Consider the following 21284-nt stretch of genomic DNA (forward strand, 5'->3'; position numbering starts at 1 on the left):
ATAATTATAAAAATAATATCATTTCATAGAATGGATGTCACATATGTTTTCTAATAAAATGTTGTAATTGTCCGTGTCCTTTGTGTCTTTTTGTGTTGTAATTGTCTGTGTCTTTTGTGTCTTTTCGTGTTGTAATTGTCTGTGTCCCTTGTGTCTTTTTGTGTTGTAATGCTGTCTCTTATTTGAAGTCATTGATTAAATATAGACACCCTATGGAATTTGTATTTGTCCTTGATAATGATAGGACCTCCTTTATATTTTCATTTCGTGCATCGTTGTGACCATCAAGGAGTTTTTACAGGGATTTTTGCATCACTTAATATTAAATAGTTCTGTTATTCAGGTATGAAATAATAATTGGAAATAGCTCATTGTCTTTGTCTTTCTTTGTCTTTTACAGGAAAACTCGTTCCTCCCAAGTCTCCTCGAGCGACACATCGAAGTAACATGATCCACGCAATAAAACACAGGTTTGTTCCCCGATATGACCTTGGAGAAATCATTTCTGGTGTTCGGTTATTCAATACTCTGTATGTATATTCAACAGTAAAAGAATGTACTGTTAATATAGGCACCAAAAAAAAGAAATTTGGAAATTGGTGGATGCTATCTGGATTTTGAATAATGAGTTTGGGGAAGCGTTGTTATTTCATCTAACACAGTCATCTGTTCATGTTTTGTGCCGGTAATATACCCATTCCTGCCAACCGTTCCTATTCTTAATTTAAAGGAAAGATTCCTATTGTGGAGGAATGTTCCTATTTCTGGCCTTCAAACTAGTGTGACAATCCATACATTCCTCTTTAGGCCTGTTTTCATCAGCTCGAATTTGCCAAATAACCCCGCTATTACATGTATAACTATCCTGATCGCAAATAAGCCAGATAACTTGTGTTTTCATCAGCCCGCGGTTGCAATTAGCGGGATATTTGGTCGAGAAAATATCCTGAGAAATATTGGTCTTGTTTCCAAAATATCCCGCAATTCGTGCCCGTCTGAGCTAGTTTGTTATGAGCGTATCGGTTTGGTGAAGACGCAATAGCGGGTTATTTGGCAAACTCGAGCTGATGAAAACAGGCCTACTTTCTTCTTGAAACTTCTACATTAATAGCATAAAGAATAATCGTATTTTCCTCTTTATTTGAGAGATTATTATTTTTGTGGTGTGTAGGAGGTTGGCAGGTATGATTGACCCCACCCCCACGTTCCCTCGTAACCCTTTCCTTGCCCCCCTCCCTACCCTCGTCCAATATAAGTTGCCCACTTTGGATGATGACACAGACATCCCCTCACCAATCATCAGGGAAGTGTTTCACAAAGACTAAGATCGACTTTAAATTGGATTAACTATGCCAGGCCGTACATGCCACTGATTTCTCCCAACCATTTACTGGCATTGGTCTCTCAAGGGACGCACAAATCATGGTCACAGATCTACAGAATTTACATTCTTTGATAGTTCATTATTGAAGGAAACATATTATGTAAATGTCATAATAGTGAGAGCAACCAGTGGCATGAATGGCCTGCCATAGTTAAGTCCAACTTAAAGTCGATCTTAGTCTTTGTGAAACACTCCCCATATATTGCCAAGTTGACTTTCTTTCCTTGATTTAACATCCATGCCATAATTCGACATCCAAAAATTGCCTCAGATATATTTCAAAGTACAAATAGATGCCATCTGCAAATTAACCCCTCAAAGAAAAGTTCTGCAACTCAAGTCTTAGCATTGACATATCTCTTGTTAATATATTATCATACTTGGCGTCAGTATCATTGAAAAGTCTGTTTATTCCTCTTTGTAATGATTATGTAATCATGGAATGTGCAGTACGTCCGAATATGGGGCAGGTCCAAAACGAACTGTTACAAAATGCATTGTTATTGTCTATAGGGAATTCTTCATTTGTTTGGAGGATGGGTTGTGTTTTTTTTTAAGGAATAAAAATGCATTTTCCAACATTTCTTCTTTTGACTGAGCCTAATATTCAGGTGTGCTGCACAGTCCATGATTACATATCCATTAAAAATAGGACATCATTGTAAAGGGGCATGAACAGGCTTTTTAATAATGCCAACATCAAATAGAGTAAGGAGAGATATCAACGCTTAAACTTGAATTGCAGAACTTTTTCGATGGGTTAATATACCTTGCCATCTACAAGTTACATCAAGGTAGTAATCATACAGAGCTCCAAACCATATACTTCTCTTCTCCCATCCTAATCCTAATCCTAATCCTCCATAGGATTAAGGAAAAAACAAATGTATGCTAACTCATCACAGACCATTTCATTTTTATATTAACATGCATCTTCTATGGGTTAGGAGACCTAACAAGTAGCCTGATATCTAACCAATAGCCTGTTACCTAACCACTTGTCGTATCATCAACTTGGTTAATCCATTTAGCATGTCCATCTTTAATATGTAACTGTAGTATTGAGAGAGAGACAGGCCCACTTGCACACTGGTGTTCAACACTGGTCACACCCTTTAATTTGCCCCCCCCCCCCCCCTCCTCCTCCTTTTCCAACCAAACAAACATCAACTTAACTGAAACCCAGAGGAAATAGAAGAAAATATGAAATTCCATTCTTTAAGAGATAACAAACCCCTTAAGAATCATGCACACACACAAAAGACAAATTGCAAATGCAGAAATCCATGCTTTGATCTTGTGCATTTTTATCTCAAAAATTTTAAAGCGTATTTTTGTCTAAAACTCGGCCAAATCCTGCTCAAATTCTTCCAAATATGCCACCCTGCTACATCACCACCTGTATTAAACATTGCTCATTAATGTGTTCCGTTTTATTGCCTCTCCAAAATGTCTTATGGACGCGCCCATCTTCCTTCTTATTATGCTTAAAAAGGCTTTGTAGTAAGAAAACAAGAAGATATTGAAAGAGAAGAATGTTAAAGCATACAGGTGTACTTGCTAATAAACAAATTAAATTTCAATGCTGCTTTAAAGGCTTTATGTGACGTTGAACAGATTCAAATTGATATTAAAGACACAAACAACAAATAATAACCCTCTCTTATCCTTCCACTAACGATACCCACCTACCGTCTTGTATTAAATGTGACTAAATCAATAACATTCCCTCAACGCAGTTTGTTGTTAGGTGTTGATTTCAAGATAAACAATATCTTTGTCCTTATTGCTCCAATTGCTTTATAAAAGTTGTTGTGGTGAAAAAGAACTTAATCCATCATGATCTTAAAGTTTGGGATGACCAGTGTCAAATTTGAGTGTGCTACTTTAAGTTTCCCTATACATTCAACCCTATGATATTGTTTTGATCTACTCTCTTAAATGATATACCTAATTCGATTGGCTTAACTCGTATGTTGTAATTTTGTTTGTGAGTCTTTTATTTGGAGTTTAAAGGGGTGCGTTTTGGGGCGGGGGGGGGGGGGGGAGAGGTAAGGGTCACTGGCTAGCCGAACCCCTACTTCCCCTGTCTTACTTACCCCTTTTCATGTAATGTTTTAGTTACACAACAAATAATATTGGGAGATTGGTGTGATGGCACTTGTTTAGGTCGCCTATTTACTAAACCATCTCATGAAATAAGGGAGTGCATTTATTTTGAATTTTATCATGAATATTTGATTTGGACTCGGTATTAACAATGGAATTATGCCATCAGGGATTACCCGATTATCCTTGAGATAGTGACGGCCATTTGCAGAAACCTTGAAGAAATTAATTCTTTATTTGACGGGATAAAAACTGGACATTTAACATCATCAATCACTATTTGATCTTCACCTTGGCATTGCAGAATTGTCAGATTTCAAGGAGACAAAGTGTGGTCCATTATCTCAGTCTTAATGGCTACCAGTTCATTCGGTTGGAAGACCATTTGTCTAATGTCTAATGAGCACTTTCCATTTATCCACTCTTTTATTAGTTTGTAGGTGTGATTGAAGTCTAGATTTTGATCTCCCAAAGTTTTGAGAAAGTTTAGGATGGGGCTATCTGTAAATGACTGATGCTATTTCTATTTTGTTTTGTCTTCACTCAGTTTGATTTCGTACTTGATTTTCATATTTTATTTATGCCCTCAATGCTTTTGCAATGAATTTCCCAATGAACTTTATTAATGCTGTCCAAATCCCAGAATGAAGCATATGCATTTACTAGTCCAAATGCAATTATTTGTTCTTTAGCTTATGATATTGAGATGTTATTATTAATAGGAAATCTAACCATGAATGAAAAAAAAAACTATGAAAGAAAGCAGAAAGATCAGAGAAGCAGACTGGTGACAGTTTTAACAAAATCTGACCAAAAAAAGAGAAACTTATGAATTTTTTAAAGTTGTAATCAATACGTATGGGCACTTCAAATTGGCTGAATCGTTAACTGTGATATAGTGGTGGACAACTTTTCTATTAGTCCTAACACACAAAATCGCTAAAATGTATTTTTTTTTGTAATATTCAAGACTTGGGATAGTCTTTTCTTTTTAGAGGACCTGTAATATAATAATATACTCTCCATAATATGTTTTGAGTAGTGCCCCAAGGGTGGGGGCACTGACTTGGGAGAAAAACAGAAATTAGTGATATTTTTGTACACAACAAACAGGAGAGTTATACGCGACTACGTCACAATCCATTGACCAAATTGCCAATTTGAGATTCTCATAGATGTAATGATCTCATATTTCAAACATTCATAACTTTCTTATTATTTGTTGATTTATTTCAAACATTCGCCATTTTGTTTCTCGTATTTTTCTGCTTTTATTCAAATGAACTTATTACAAGGGTTAGATTTTCCTTTAATTATTTGACATGATCTATACCTTGTTGCCAATCCCTTTTGTTTTTACTTTAAAATAAAAATAATGCATTACAAATCACATGGCCTGTAAGATATGCGACAACATAAAATTGCTCAATATATGCTAGCAAAAAAATCTGCAAATTTACCCCAACTCCAAAAGTTGCTTGACATTGCCAAAATTAGTGCTTTAAACACAAAATACATCAAGAAAGCAATGACTATTTTTACATTTTTTCTATCATAGAGAGATTATGACTCAGAAATACATGCAGTATGTTGTAGGGTCAATAGTTTCAGCAACAAGCACAGTTATTTCTTTGAAAATGAAGTAGTAATTTGTTTGAATTATTAACAAATACAACAGCTGTATGTGTTTGTTTTATTTTGGGTATTATGAACAAAATTATTGTTGTTTTAACAATTTTGTTTTTTTCATTTTAGTATTAAAACTTGTATTAATGCTGCACAAAGGTAGTTTAGATTTTGAAATATATACTATTTTTATATTTATTTATTGTAGTTGAGATTTTTGAAAGGTAGATGAAAAAGCATAAGCAAAGCATTTGAGTTTGTTGTATATTCATCTACTTTAGTTGTCATTTTTTGAAGCATTTAGTGCATTATGTCAATAATCATTTACTCTTCTTTATATTTTGGTTAGTTTTTAAAATCATGACTAGACATTTATTGCCTGCATCTCATCAGCTAACAAATGCATCCTCTCTTCTCCCCCTCTCTCTCTCTCTCTCTGTCTCTCCGTCTCTCTTTCTCTCTTTCTCTCTTCTCTCTCTCTCTCTCTCTCTCTCTCTCTCTCTCTCTTTGGTACCATCCCCATCCTAACGTTTTCCTTCCTTGGCCCCTCCCCCTTTCGTGTCACATTGACACTGCCTTCATGAATGCTCTCTGGTTTGAAATCATCATCATCATTATCATATGAACTAACGCTAACTTTCATTTGGAAATGTATCACGACCTTGTCTATGACTTTCACCAATGTTTCATGACCTTGTCTATGACTTTCACCAATGTTTCATGACCTTGTCTATGACTTTCACCAATGTTTCATGACCTTGTCCATGACTTTGATCCATCCCACATGCTTGACATTGCATTATTGATTGTTTGTTAATGCATGCACCCTGCCTTGAATGTTGTCTTTCATTTCACCCCTCCCCCTTTTCAATTTGAAATGATCATTGTTATTAAACACTCTGTCATGACAAATACATCTCTTTTCTTTCTGATGTGGTCATGAATTTTCCGGATCTAATGTAAATTTGACTCGTATACATCATGCAACCAATTTCATTAATCTTTGTAATCATCTCTTGATTGTATGTTTCATAACTGCCATTCCTGTCACATCTCTTTAAAAAAAAAATCACTCTTTTCTATCATTCCTCTCTGTACTATTGTGGACTCTACCATCATTATCATCATCACTTTCTTCTCCATCATCATTGTCATTGTCATCACCACTTCACTATACTTTCACCATTGCAAATGTAATCGCCGATCTCATCTTAATGTTCTCAAAACTTCTTCTCGAAACAATTTCTATGTATTTCATCTCAATGAACCCCCCCCCCCAAAAAAAAAACCCCAAAAAACAAAACAAAAAACCAAAAAAAACACATCAACAAAAAAATGTTATCATAACGTCCTCTGTGATCATCACCTCTATTACGTGTGCCTTTTTTTTGTACGCAAATTTCTGCACTGTGTCCCTATGTCACATGCCTATGTACTCCCTTCCACTTTGTACCAACCTATATCATCTTGCCCCCTTCCCCTTCCCCCCTCCTTCACTCTACCCCCCCTCCCAATATTCTTTACCCCCTCCTCCTCCCCCTTACCACGCCTTCCCCACTATACCTTTATTCGTCAACAAACTTACGCAAGCAGATGGTCATTGCGCCCTCATAGGTTCAGCAAGAAGACGTCAATGAAGCCGCAGAGCTGCGACTACTGCCACGAGAAGATCGTCATCTTGCAGCGCTACAAATGCAAAGACTGCAAGTGAGTATTTGGGTGATCACGCAATCGCAGTGTTGATATTTTGTACCAAGCTTTTTGGGGAATAATTTGATGATTTTCTGCATTTATATCCCATTTAAACAAACAAAATACATATTTTTTTATTCATTAAAAAACAATATCTAAAAAACTTTATTAAAAATGCTGACTGTAGGTTTTAAAATTGTGGGGTCAGTGGCAAAGGGCAGTAAAACTTTTTTTTTTAAACGCCTTATACGACTATCGTACTCAGCCCAACGAGTTGGTACAATAGATGCTTACAGCCTCAACGTGAGTATGGATAGGTCGTATAATGAACTCAATCACAGGCATCATTTATATATTAGGTTAGGTTAAGGACGAGGGTGAGATTCATAAAATTGTTTGGTCTTTGATTGAAGTTCGGAATTCAAATAGAGTGAGAAATTAATTGGGGAGAAATACACCATAGGACATTTGTGCAATTAAGTATGTGGATCCATTGTAAAACAAATGGAACGAAGATGTACCCAATATCTTGTCTTTCGAGATGCTTATTACTTGCCTTTGAAAAAAAAATTGTATCAAATTTGTCATTTTACATTCATTATGTCTTTAAATTCTGTATTTGGATTGTATCGCACCTTTTTGTTCTTTTTGTCATTCATAAAACCTGTAACTTTACATCGGAATGTTCTTTCATTCATCAGGTACATCTGTCATAGCAACTGTAAATTCCATGCGGAGAAGGTCCCTTCGTGCGGACTGCCAAGAAAGTATGAAGAAATCTTCAGGGAGACGATAAATAGCGGTGAGTATGCCTGCTAGAAACAAGCTGAAACTATGCACGCTTCCGTAGATTAAGTTGCTGACTTGTAATTGATGTGAAGTAGATGTTTGTTTGGCTTTGTACTATTTATAGTAGTCCCAAGTATACATATTTTTGGTGTGTTTTATATAAATGCTGTGCACACTCCTTAGTAAGATAGTAAGATTATAGATTTATCGCCCCCTCCCCTGCCAACTTACACATATGCACAACACAAAAATGCTAATTTCTTTGTTAGATGAAGAAAAAAAAATAAAGAATTTATTAGGATATATTTTAAGGTATGCTTCAGCGTAATATTTTATAAGTATTTATTTATGAGACATTAAAACTCCTGTGTATATCTATAAAATTAGTGTTCTTTCATTCTTTCATAATTCAAACATGAAATGAGGATGATATTTTGCCACCTACGGAAAATCTAGAAAGAGATAAAGTTTCCTTGATAGTCGGTCTTAATTTGTATATTTGACAATGGTGGCATTAATGGAATGTACAATACTTAAAAACATTTTTTTTACTGATCTTTTCTTAAAGTAGCAGCAAGCAGAAGAATCTGCATTAGTTCCTGTGGAATAAACAGAATACATGCCTTTACAGAGAAGCCAAATAGTCAAACATGGACTTTTGATGGAATGTCTTATGTTTGACTGTGTGGGAGGCCTTAAATTATTCTGACATTTCATCACAACAAGAAATATTTGAAATCCAAAATGATGTTAAAAAGGAGATATTTTTAGGTTAGATTGATTGCTGGCTTATGTTTTTAGGCTCAAATAACATTTTTTGGCCAAGTTTTGTTGAAATGACGTAAATACATTATTCGATGAACCCTGGGAAAATTCACCAACAATAGGATCTTGATACTTGAGATGATGATTTGGTTGCAAAAGTGCTACAATAAATGCAAGAGGATTTTGTTTCAGTGGGCTTTTTTTCCTTCACATTCAGACTTTGGGATAGCCATCCAATGTTTACATCAGTCCATTGCAGTGTAGTTCAACAAGATTTCTCTTAAAGTCGTGCAATAGTCACCCAATGTCGTATTGGCAAGCAGTGTCTGATTTTTAGAAATAAAGACTACCGGTAGTTTTTATTGGCATTTTAACTCAAATTCATTAAAAAATAGACTTTAGCCAATGATTTTTTGTTAAAGAATGTTAAAATATTTTGTTCTACGCCTATGCTATTTGCAACTACCGTAAAATATGTTAAGTTTCTTTGATTTATATAGCGCAATGCACACTGCCAAAACTTAAGCAACTGCCTTAGTTTGAGAAAATTCTCATTAAAATCTGGCACGACAGGCCGCAAAATGTGTAATGCCCTCTGCACTTTATACAAATGGCTGCAACATGATTTATGAAGAAAGAACGATTTGGGTTATATATAAAAAGATTATCAAAAGGAAATCTTAAATAAGTTTTTGTTTGAAGCTGCATGAGCTGTAAAGTATTTAAAGATTTTTAGTTGGAAAGCAAACTTTGAAATAATTGACTGCAAAGCAAAGACAGTGTTATGTACTCGTCCAAGATTACCCATTTTGCCACCTTGTTGGATGTCCCCTTCAAACAAAATGTGTTTGATACCCCAGTGTCCTATTTTTAAATGTTTGTGAATCTTTTGGTTGTGAAGTAAAAGATTAGTAACGTCTGAGATTCAACCCCAATGCCACTTTCCCATTGCCACTTTCCCATTTTATCATTTTGATTTTAAAATTTTTAATTATTATTATTTTTATTTGTTTTAATATTTTATTTTATTTTATTTTATTTTTTATTCTTTTTATTCTTTTTATTCATTAAATATATTTTTAAATTTTTTTTTAATTAAAAAAAAAAAAAATCATTATTATTATTTTGGAGGGGAGGGGGGATTCGACTTTGGTGTCAGAGAATAGTTAGAAGTTGTTTATGTATTTTGTATACGATGCTTAAAGTGAATTAGTTGTGTGTTTTGTTGCTCAGTACACAGTGTCCTTTTAATGTGTGCTTGCCTATCTATTACCATCCCTCTTTATGTTGTCCAACAGGTCGCACCGCATCTCCCATTATGAGTCACAAGCCAGGTAGAAATATACACAGCAACTTACATGCACGCTTTGTTTGATGCTTTACCACCCCTTGGTCACACCGACCAGACGGACACCAGCTGGGCCCTGTTTCATGAAACCTGTTATCAATGACAAATGCTCAATTTTGATGGCATATTTGCTCTCAGCCAATCAAATGCCACTATTTCAGTAGCTTGTAACAGGTTACTGTAATTTGTGTTGATGACATGTTTTGTGAAACAGGGCCCTGGCCAACTGTAGACCAAACGCTAGATAACCTTACTCCCAGACGGCCAAGAATCAGTTGGTCTGGTTTGCTGGTGTGATTGAGGTATCATCCAGTGGTTCTTAACCGAGGGGTCATGACCCATGCGAGGAACTTAGGTTTTCTGGGGGGGGGGGGGGGAGGGTTGTGATGACAAGTCGGAAATTATTTATATTATATAGAAAATGAAAAATAAAACATTTGAATTTATGTGATATTAAATTACAAGGGTTAATGTGCTCCGACAAACAAATTAATTTGGGGAATGTGAGGCAAAACATGAAAAATGTGAAATGGGGTCGTGGGGTGAAAAGAGTTAGGAACCACTGCCATTGCCCGACCTCGTGATGTGTTCTCACTCTAGTCAATTACTGTTTCTGTTAACATGTGTGTGTGTGACTTTATTAGCCTTCGTGTCAGGGTATCTCATGGTTGCTGTCTTCTACTTGATCCTGTGAAGAGTGAATGATCGACTCAAATGTGCAACAATGTTTTACCAATTATTAGAAAAACTTTGCTGTGTCCAAGTTTATTCCCATACACTTGATAACGATTTTGTACTTAATAAAAAATGATATAGGAGAGAAATTAAGATTGAAACCAAAATGGCATGCTCCTCAAAGAATGCATTTTCAAAAGAGGTGTTCACACCACACAAAAATGTGTACTAGAGCAGGATGTAGCAGTGAGAACACACCAAAGCATGACTCTGTAAGCCCATATTCTACTCAATTGTGGATCCAACCCTGGGTTTAATCGCAGTTCTAGCTGAGTGTAAACAAGGTCCTAGTTGTGTCTCTACTTACAAGTAACTCATCTTGAACTGAGCTTGAACCCAGTGTCTGGTTTGGACTTGATTAGTAGAAAATGGACAAATTTTTGTGTGACCAGCACGGACCCCCTATGCCTGTTCTGCCGCGGTGCTATTTTAAAGTCATATCTGCATCAGGAAAAAAAGTTGTAACCTTTCATACCAGTTCGCTATGTCAGGCACCCTCCCGCAATGCTTGGAGAGTATGGTTCTGAAATGGCATGGTATGAAAATCTATGATGCTACTATTTTTTTTTTAATGATGACGTAAAATACGCTTCATAATTCTGTATCTTATGACACAGAACTCAGTGAAGACACGTCCTTTGTTGCACGCAGTTGCCATTTGTTTGCACATTAAACAAAAACGCAGCGGCGTTTTCTGCAGCGCTCTTCTGCACCATATCAGAACAAGCCTATAGGGGTCTGTGCCATTTCAATCATCATCATCCCTGCATGGTAGTTGCAAAGAGTAGATTTAGGAATGAGCAGAAAAAGCATGAAGCCTCTCGCCCATACTTGCACTATTATCTGTAAGCTGCTTTAAGACATTACAAGTGCTATCTAAACCCAGAATATTATCATTATTATTATTATTATTATGTCATAAAATCTGGTGCTATGACTATTTGAATTTGCAGTACTCATTAAAAGTGTGTGAACTCTTATTATAGTTTTCTTGCTGTTATCTCGAGGAAAAATGTATTTGAGCACTTTAAGACCTGAAAAAATACATGGATATGTACTGATACTGTATAGAGAGATGTAGAAGGGCAATATTGCAGTCAGTTCAAAGACCACCAAATTTTCACTGTGTTTACGTTCTATTGCATTGCATGTCATTGGTGTATGGAAAAGCTTTAAATGAAATCTTGCTTTCTCTCTTTATTACAAATGTATGATGAGAGACGTTTACAAAAAAACATTATCTTTATACTATTTTTACATGAAGCATGCATATGTATATATACATTTATGATCGAAGCAGGTTTGATTGTAAGTGAATGATTTGTATAATATAGCATATTCTATTTAAACCAGGTGATGACGGAGTTCATAATTCTTTGATTTAAACACATTGATAGGGATGTTTGAGGAAACTGTTATTTGTCCCTATAAAAGGACTATTCTGTAATACTTGAAGTTTTCGCAACATGAAACTTTTGTAAATTGTTGTACAGATAATCTCGCTTTCTGATATGTCTGATATGAAACTTAAATGAAATATTTCTGTATTATTCATGAATGAGCAAATTTATTTTGAAAAAATGAGTGTTGTGCTTCCTTTTTTTAAAAACATCATGACTCTTTTGCAAATCTAGATCAACTTGAAAAATTTGCAAAGCTTTATGTGGTACAATACTAGTAATCAAAGTGGAGCACTATTTCATGTGTTGGGTGTATAGAGGGAGGCATATTAGCCTTTTCATTGTTAAGTCCGATCACAATTTTGCTGATTTCTCCCAAATTGTCTTCTTTGTCTTCCAGCTCGCACAGACCCACCCACGGTTGTCAACGTTGCATCATCGACGGGTGACTCGAGTTCGAATCCCTCATCGACCACCTCATCGACGCCGTCAAGTCCTGCCCCGTTCATCTCCACATCGGGGATTCCCCTACCCAGCCCCAGCCCCGCCCTGCCTTCGCCGTCGCCTCGGATGATGGTACCTCAGTTCAAATTCCCACCCGATGTGAGCGATGACGTGAGCGAGTTCCTAGACAATAAGTGAGTATCGCCTGTTTTGCTTTCATTTTAATACCAAATGATTCTTTTTAAAGTTGATATTTTTGTATGAAAGAACCTTGGTAGCATTGTCCTGATGAGAGAAAATGGTGCTAAGGTAGTGCCTTCAATGCTAGAAGTACAATTAAAGAAATCTGAAAGTTTGAGTGAAAACAGACCACTATTAATGATAACGATCCGGAAAAAACTGATCTGATTGCTTTGTTGATTCTCCCAACTTTATTATTACACTTTAATTACATTTTAGGTGAATGCAAATCGTCACAAAAGACACAAAGCAATGAATTTTAGAGTTGAAACATTATTAAAAGCCTGTTTTATGTCTTATTTTCATAGAAAAAAACGGTTGGGAAAATTCAAAAATGGTTGGGAGAATTTACCGTTAGAGGGTGTTGCACAGTGACACCTTCAAAGAAAACCCTAAATATCTTTGTGGTTTGAGAATTTTGTCTGGAGTTTTTGCATGTTAGAGAGCAAGTACAGTAGAAGGAATATAGTGAGTAACATTTTATACAAAAAATGACACAGTTTTTTCATCAACCTTCAACAAAGTTAACAAGTCACTTTAATTATTTTCTTATTTATTTATTTTCCTTATCCTTGCTCTTTCTTGGTTCAGTGAAAACGTCACATCGACCAGTAGTGATCGGACGATAACTGTAGATTCACATGATACCCATGATGTAAGTATGCTCTTCCTGTTTACCAAGCTATACTTAATGTATGTACGCAGAGAAAGCATTCTCAGTGGAGGTGTCGTGGTTGAGTGGATATGTCACTGGACTGTCGATCACAAGGTCCGCGGTTCAGGTCCCACCTCGGCAAGACATCGATCTACATTTGCCACACTTGGGAATCAATAAGTAAAAAGGAAAAAAAGCCCCTCATGGGATTAAAGTCAAACCTGTGTATAAAGGCCACCCAAGGAAAACAGAAAAATTGACCACTGTAGGCAAGTGGCTGTTCTAGACAGGTTCTACAACACACACTTATTTCTGGAGAGATACAACGTACATGGTCACTGTTGACAGGTGGCCTTTATAGAGAGGTGGCGGCAAAGACGGGTTTGACTCATTTCTAGGTTATTTAAAAAGGATGCATTGCTTTTTTTCCTTCCATTCATTCAATAAAGAAGTTATCGACATCTTATACTATTATTTAGGTAGCTCTGTGCTTTTAACACCCCCCCTCCCCCTCCGCATGTAGAAAGATGAAAAGTATCGAACTTTCCCATCTATGATTATATGAACTTCTTTATGAGATGCTTTCTCCGCAGTGAAATTTATTCTTCTAATTGGCTACACCCACATCCCTTCGCAATTTTTATTCTAATGTCATGTATTTGTAATTAGTATCTATTGTCCATTTCTGGATATTTGATTTTCACTGGTATAACATATACAGATTAACATTTATAAATGAGTTTACAAAAATTATAGACATTAACAGTAAATAAACAAGGTTCAACATATGATTAAGCACAATTAACAGACGGTCTAATGTTGTGTAATAAACACAAATTCAGGACAACAGTTAACACAGTTATTAAAGCAGAGCAAGAGGAGGTGTTAGGTGATCAAACGAATTAACAAGTGAGAGAGATATACTGAGGAGGTCGGGGTACCCATACATGTATTTACGTCTTAAACGAATTTGGGAATTATTGATTATATATAATAATAAAGAACATTGAACATTGAACAGTGGTAGTCTGATATTTAATTTATCCTCTTTTTCCCCCTCTTATGCAGCCTTTCACGGATTCAGAGAGAACACTCCCGGAGCAGGTTGAACCTGTGGATGAAGTCTCTGATCCAGAACCTAACATATTATTAGCAACTCGTAAAAATAGTGTAAGTTATCTCTATGGGGAGTGGTCGAGTGGTTTAAGGCGCTTGACTGTAGAAGCGTAGGTCGAGGATTTGAATCCCGATACGGCACTGATATCCTTTGGCAAGATATTAACCTACACTTGCTACTCTCCACCCAGGTGTTAAAATGGGTACCCCGTAGGATGCGACCATCATTGTTGGTCAAACAGTTTTTGAGCGTCAAGTAACGCCTGACTGGAATGCTCCCCAGGGAGTGGATATTGTGCACACATAGTGTGATTGAGTCCAATCACTGGGGTAATAGTGTATTTGTAAAGCGCTTAAAGACATCCGAGATGTATTAAGCGCTATATAAAAGCTGACTTTTATTATTGTTATTATCAGGAAAACTAGTTAAGAGACCCCATTATATTTTGTTCTATGTAAGTCAATATTTTGCCGTAGTGATATAATTGTGGATGATAAGAACACAGACATTTTCGTGATGATCTTGCATGTTCACTCATGCATGACCAGCTCGCATTTGTGTGTTGTTATATTCGCAACTCTACAAAAAGTCACAAAATGTACAGAAGTGAAAACCTCCTGAATATAACAGCTAAAACAGTAATTTTCAATTGGTTCAAACCATTGCTGGCAGTCATACAAAATGAATCATTTTTACATGGAAAATAGATAAAGAAAAGCAAAGTTATTCACATTTAAAACATGACTGAATGTTTTGGAAAATAATGATTTTGCCCTGAAAGTGTGTTTATCAATTTTGTATACCATTGGAATTGGAATAGAGAATAGTAATTTCAATAATTTTGTAACTATGGTGATGCATTTTAACTCGTTTCTTCTCTTCTCTCTTATATAGCAAAAACTTTTATCAGAATGGGACATTCCTTTTGAGCAGCTAGAGATACTAGACCTAATAGGAACAGGTCGATTCGGGGCAGTACACAAGTAAGTTTCCTATTTACTAATTAATTTTGTCGGTCATTAGTTTTTGTTTCCCTAAAGTTGATGTTTTAGAAAGTTTGTGATGTGTTGACATTCTCTTTCCATTCCAGATAAAAATCTTTGACCATTTGTGCGACAGAATGTTTTTCTTCTCCTATCCATAACTATGTTTTTCTTTCTCTTGTAGTACTGACTATCTGACTGTCTAACTCTCTCTCTCTCTCTCTCTCTCTCTCTCTCTCTCTCTCTCTATCCCTGTCTCTCTATCCCTCTCTCTCTCTCTCTCTCTCTCTCTCTATCCCTGTCTCTCTATCCCTGTCTCTCTTGCCATCTCTATCTTTCTTTATCTACACCTCTTTCAATATGTATCTGTTAATTGTGCTGTCTCACCCTTTTTGAGTTTCATTTAGCGAGGAATATATGTTCCCTTTTACTTTACTTTACATTTTCACATTTTATTTCACATGTTAGAAGTAACATTTACAGAAGTAATTAAGAAGTATTTGAAGAAGAAGAAAAAAAATTCTCAATTCACGCCTTGCTCCTTTTAGTTTCTGTTCATACTGTTCGATTTTGGCTTTCTGTTCATTCTTGCATTTTTCTCTGATGAATGCAAGACGGAAAGCTTAAGTATGGCTCTTTTCAACGCGATTCTACGCTTCTCCGGGGGTGGGGCAAGCTATTGTGTTGTGTTGCAGAATGTCAAAGTTAAAATAGCGGCTTATTAACTTTCTTGTTTTACAGAGGAAAGTGGCATGGGGACGTTGCAATCAAGATGATGGACATCGATACTGACGATGAGAAGCAGTTACAAGCTTTCAAGAGAGAGGTGAGCTCACTTGTGCAAGTCTTACCCTTACTGTAATGAGTGGGGGGGGGGCAATATTACCTCCTACCCCACCATAGACGAATCACACGACTGTCTGTCTTTTTCTTTAACTCTTGCTTGTCTTTTGACTACAAATTTTTCAAAATTGAAAGGACCATCATAAGAGTCCTAAGCTCGTTTGTGACCTCGTGTAAATCAGAACAGTCCGCATTAAGTGGTAAGGTTGCACTCGTTGTGAGCAAGAATAAATCCAATGATTGTGGTGGCATTATCTTAGAGAATGCACTTATAAACAATTTTAGTACCAGTTAGTGCCACATAGAATCAGATTTCTACTATGGTCAAACTATTTTATCATGTTGTTTAATATTTGTTCTCATCTTACTCCTGTTAAATTTTTGTTTTTTGTTTTTTGTCTTTACTTTTTTGTCTTCTGACCAGGTGTCGTACTTCAGGAAAACAAGGCATGATTTTGTGGTTCTGTTTATGGGAGCTTGCATGAGGCCCCCTCATCTAGCTATTGTTACAAGGTAAGAATGATGACATGTTCTGTCTTTGTACCAGGAACAGTTTCATACCACCTATTGATTGTACAGCACATGTTCCAGATTCAGTATCTGAAATGAATCAAGAGTTATGAATTTATTTTGTTGAGTTAAAACATGTATGTTGCAGTCAGGTTGAATCAATTACAGTCGAACCTGCTTTACCGATCACCTGTAGGGCAAGACCACCTGTCTATACAGACCACATTTGTTTCCCTTAAAATCGGATTCTCATTGAAACCTGTACTAAAAGAACCTGTACATAGAGACCACTTGCCTGTAAAGACCACTTTTCTTGTCTCCCTTGAGTGATCTTTATAAACAGGTTTCAATGTACAACTTTTGATAAAAGCAGGCTACCAGAAGACCGGGCATGAAGCTGACAGGTGCCTGAGACATTTGAGTGCCAAAAATTTAAGTCTGAACCCCCACACTTTCAAAATGTTAACTTAGGGCTCATACATACAGACTATAAGAAGTTCAATTCAGACCTCTTTCCAAAATAAAGTTAGTGTGCAGCCCTGCATAAAAGGATTGTACAAGGTAAACCCTGGAAATTGCAAAGTGAAAATACACTGTATGCTTACTTCAAGCTAGCCAAAGCACATCTAGCGCTAAAGTTTGTTGGATTTTAAAGAAACAGTGGAAATCACATGAAATCGTACTTCTGAGATCATGTATTGTGGTATTATAATGCCTTTGTCTGTTCTTTTTTAGCCATGTTTGCATCCATTTATCAGCTGCCTTCTTGAAATTGCTCACTTTTCTCATCTTCTCAATTTTTATCTTTCAGTCTTTGCAAAGGACAGACGTTATACACTCATATACACCTCAGGAAAGACCGCTTCAACATCAATAGGACAATACAAATAGCTACACAAATAACCCAGGTAAGAGGAATGTGACTGAAAGAATTCTTTTCAAAGCCTAGGTAGCCATTCTCAGAGAGACTGTAAAGCAACTGATCACTTAAATAAAAAAGATGACAATGATGACAATGATGACGAGGACGACGACGGCGATGATGACAAAATAAAGCAAAAAAAAAATTATGTTGGACATTCAAATATTTAGTCATTAAAAAGAGAAATCATGTTACATTACTGTTTGCATGGACTTTAACCCAGAGTTAACTTCATTGTGTGACAAATTTTGTATATGAGTCGTTTTACTAGTTGACTAGTTTTACTCAAAACTTGCTTTTCCTTCATGAAGAGTATAATCTTGGTATTTAAACTTTAACTCTAATGGAAGTAGTACATGTGTTAACATTCATTTTACTATGTAATATATAGCTTAGGTATGACTTCTTGGACTTTTAGTGCATAAAGACCTCAAGTCCAAGAACATCTTCATTAATAATAATGTTTTTGATTATAAATAGTGATTTGCCCAGCAAGGATATCATTAGAATCTGTTTTTTTGTGATGTTAGAAAGATATTATGTGTGTGGTGGTGGTTATGTTACCCGACTGCTAAGAAAGCAAAAATGCTTGTTACTAAGCAACCAGAGGACCGATGGCTTTAGGTCCTCTCCGAGAGACCGGGTAATATGGATTAATGCCTTACGAAAGGGCACTAGCGCATCACCTTGGTTTCGAACCCGGCTTGCCGGATTATGAGACCACTGCTCTAATTATAATAGCATCATATTTTTCAGTTTTTTATAACATTGTTCTTAATCCTTTCTTCTTCTCACAGGGTATGAGCTACTTACATCACAAGGGGATAGTGCATAAAGACCTCAAGTCCAAGAACATCTTCATTGAGAATGGCAAGGTGGTGCTCACAGACTTTGCTCTCTTCAGTATAGGCAGGCTTTCCAAGCAGAAAACGTAAGTCATCAACTGCAAAGTGTGCATCATAGAACTGCAAATTGTGCACCATAGAACTGCAAATTGTGCACCATAGAACTGCAAATTGTGCATCATAACGAATACAGACTTTTTAGCGACAGAAGGACGTCCACTCTGTGTTAGATGAATAGTGATATGTGTTAACTTCCTTCTGGCGCTCAGCAGACGATATCAGAGTAAAGATAAGGAAACTGAGGTATCTGTAAGCTATCAAATGGCTGTTGAGAGCTAAAAGGACATTAATTCCATATTCCATGACGTAATGCCTTTCTAGCTTTCAACGAAGGATACATTCTGTTGCAAGACATATACTCCCTGACACGTGATTGAGAATATTAACTAGATTAATACTAGATTTTCTTAAAATTTTAGGGGTGCACGTACAAATATATCATGTGGACTTCGAATTCATCACAAATATGTCCTAACAAATGCACAAACGTTACGATAGCCTGAATTCAGGGGCCACCCAGTTCCATAGGGCAATGGGTTAAACCTATTAATTTTCTTCTCTCAACGTGTCTTACGTTTGGTATCTCTTGTCTTGTTTTGTTGGTATTCAGGCGGAAGGATAGTTTGGTGATACCGGACGGATGGCTGTGTTACCTTGCTCCAGAACTCATCACATCGCTCAAGATCAACACGGATGGAACCCAAGACATGGAGCTGCCTTTCTCAGAGAAGTCTGACGTCTACTCCTTCGGGTAAGAACTTCCATCAAATCGCTAGGCTTAAAGCGGGACCGCACTTCTTGTAGCTACTTGCCCCCTCTATGTAGCAAACAATGCCTAAGCAGTACCCGTTGAACCCCCGTCGTCCCCTTTTTCTTATGTTAATTGAGAGTTGATTTGATGAGATAACCACATGTCAGTGACCATGCAGGGAGTTCTAATCCCTCCTGTCCAAACTAATGCACATAGGCTTTAAATGAAAGATTTCAGTGAATTTTTGTTGTAGACACTATCTAGAAGCTATTCTTGATGGTTGGTTGGTTTTGTAGTAATTAACAATAAATATGAGGTTGTGAAATCATCAAAATTGTATCAGATTGCCCCAATCTTGCTGAAGATTGTGAACCATTAAAAGCACTCCACACACATGCATGTATGGGTATATGTGACTGCATCTCATTGTGGCATAGAAAATTTGGTCCAAACTGTAATTGCTAATCATATCAAAAAATTATAACAGCATTGCAAGAGCAATCATTTTTGTGACGCATTGGTCCCGTGAAATTCTATTATATGGATGGGGAAACAGAATGATAAAGATCATCAATTATTTTGTCACCTAAATGCGGGACTGCACTACTTGTAGCTACTTGCGCCCTCTATATCAACAATGCCTAAGTGGTATCCGTTGATCCTCCGTCTTTCCCTTTTTCTTATGTTAATTGAAAGCTGATTTGATGAGATAACCACCTGCCAGTGACCATGCAGGGAGGTCTAACCCCTTCTGGCCAAACTAGTGCAGATAGGCTTTAAAGAAAATAAAAAATTGAATCACAATTTTTGTCTCGCCTGCGTAGCAAAAAGCTAGACATAGGCGCCGCTTTTCTGGTGACGGCGGCGGCGGCGGCGGCGGCGTCAACATCAAAAACTTAACCTAAGATTAAGTTTTTGAATTTTTGATATAATTTTTAAAGTATGAGTTCTTAGTCAATGAAACTTTGACTATAGGGTAATCAAGTATTCCCAATCATGTGAGTAGAATTTCAGATCACAAAGTCAAGGTCAAAGGTCATTTCAGGTCAACAGACTTGGACTTTGTTGTTGCATCAACGTTAAGATTTTCAAAATGCTTCTTCTTCGTTATTTTTCAACCGATTTTGATTCTGATTGTTTCATATGATAGGGCTAGGAGGGGATTTAAAATTTCTACACAGAATCGTGAAATTCATCATCTATGCTAATTTATGCAAATTTATTCGAAATCACAAATAAGGCTTCTTCTGCTTCATTTTTCGACCGATTTTGATTTGGTTTGCTTTATATTTTAGAGGTAACTCTGGTACACTAAACTTCTACACAGAATTTTAAAATTGTTCTCCGTTAATTAATTATGGTAATTTATGCAAACTTATTCCAAAAATAACAACAATTGCTTCTTTTCCCTCATTTCTTGACTGATTTTGATTTGGTTTGCCTTATCTGGTAGAGCTAAATTTGGAACACTAAATTTCTACACAGAATTGTGAGATTTTGCTCCATTGATTATTTATGGTACTTTATGCAAATGAAATGAAATTATGTCCCTTCCAGGGCATCAAGTTTTTATTTTTTGACCAGTTCAAAAGTGTACCACATAAAATTTACGATATTTGTTGTTGCGAGATGCGGATGAGCGCTACTTTATTGACGTTTCTGGTTTATCATATTGAATTGCGTTATGCAGGCGAGACCGCCAAGAGCGTTTCCCTTGTTATATGTAGGAGGCATCTGGTTGCTTTATTATCAACAAGTATTATTATGCTTGCCATTCTTATCGTTTGAATGTTCATTGAACCATTGATTTTTTTTTTTTTTACCAGGACGATATGGTATGAGCTGTTGGCAGGAGAGTGGCCCTTCCACAAACAACCTGTTGAGACGGTTATCTGGCAGGTCGGCAAAGGCTTAAAACAACCGCTCAACCACCTACAGGCTTCCAGGGATGTCAAGGTATGGTATCTCTAAACCTGACTTTTAAAGCCCCACTTCACTACTTATAGCTACTTGCACCCTCTATATGGCAAACAATGCCTAATTGGTGCCTGTTGGTTCCCCATGAT

The 21284-nt window shown here is 36.5% G+C and overlaps 1 protein-coding gene across 3 annotated transcripts in view; it reads left to right on the plus strand.

Moving 5' to 3' along the window:
• The window catches only part of LOC100888618 (kinase suppressor of Ras 1), a 50837-nt gene that overhangs the window by 23756 nt on the left and 5797 nt on the right, over positions 1–21284 (plus strand). Inside the window, exons 5-18 of one of the 3 annotated variants that reach the window (XM_030991853.1) lie at positions 401–470; positions 6713–6826; positions 7513–7613; positions 9664–9699; positions 12249–12486; positions 13124–13187; positions 14256–14357; positions 15199–15287; positions 16029–16113; positions 16555–16643; positions 17452–17548; positions 18360–18493; positions 19078–19218; positions 21045–21174. In XM_030991853.1, the coding sequence (XP_030847713.1) occupies positions 401–470; positions 6713–6826; positions 7513–7613; positions 9664–9699; positions 12249–12486; positions 13124–13187; positions 14256–14357; positions 15199–15287; positions 16029–16113; positions 16555–16643; positions 17452–17548; positions 18360–18493; positions 19078–19218; positions 21045–21174 (1490 nt within the window). The remainder of the gene's footprint in view (positions 1–400; positions 471–6712; positions 6827–7512; positions 7614–9663; positions 9700–12248; positions 12487–13123; positions 13188–14255; positions 14358–15198; positions 15288–16028; positions 16114–16554; positions 16644–17451; positions 17549–18359; positions 18494–19077; positions 19219–21044; positions 21175–21284) is intronic. The other 2 variants (XM_030991855.1, XM_030991856.1) reach the window with 2 other exon arrangements.

This window comes from Strongylocentrotus purpuratus, unplaced genomic scaffold, assembly GCF_000002235.5.
Source record: "Strongylocentrotus purpuratus isolate Spur 01 unplaced genomic scaffold, Spur_5.0 spur5_scaffold_2, whole genome shotgun sequence".
NCBI classification, from domain to species: Eukaryota; Metazoa; Echinodermata; class Echinoidea; order Camarodonta; family Strongylocentrotidae; genus Strongylocentrotus; species Strongylocentrotus purpuratus.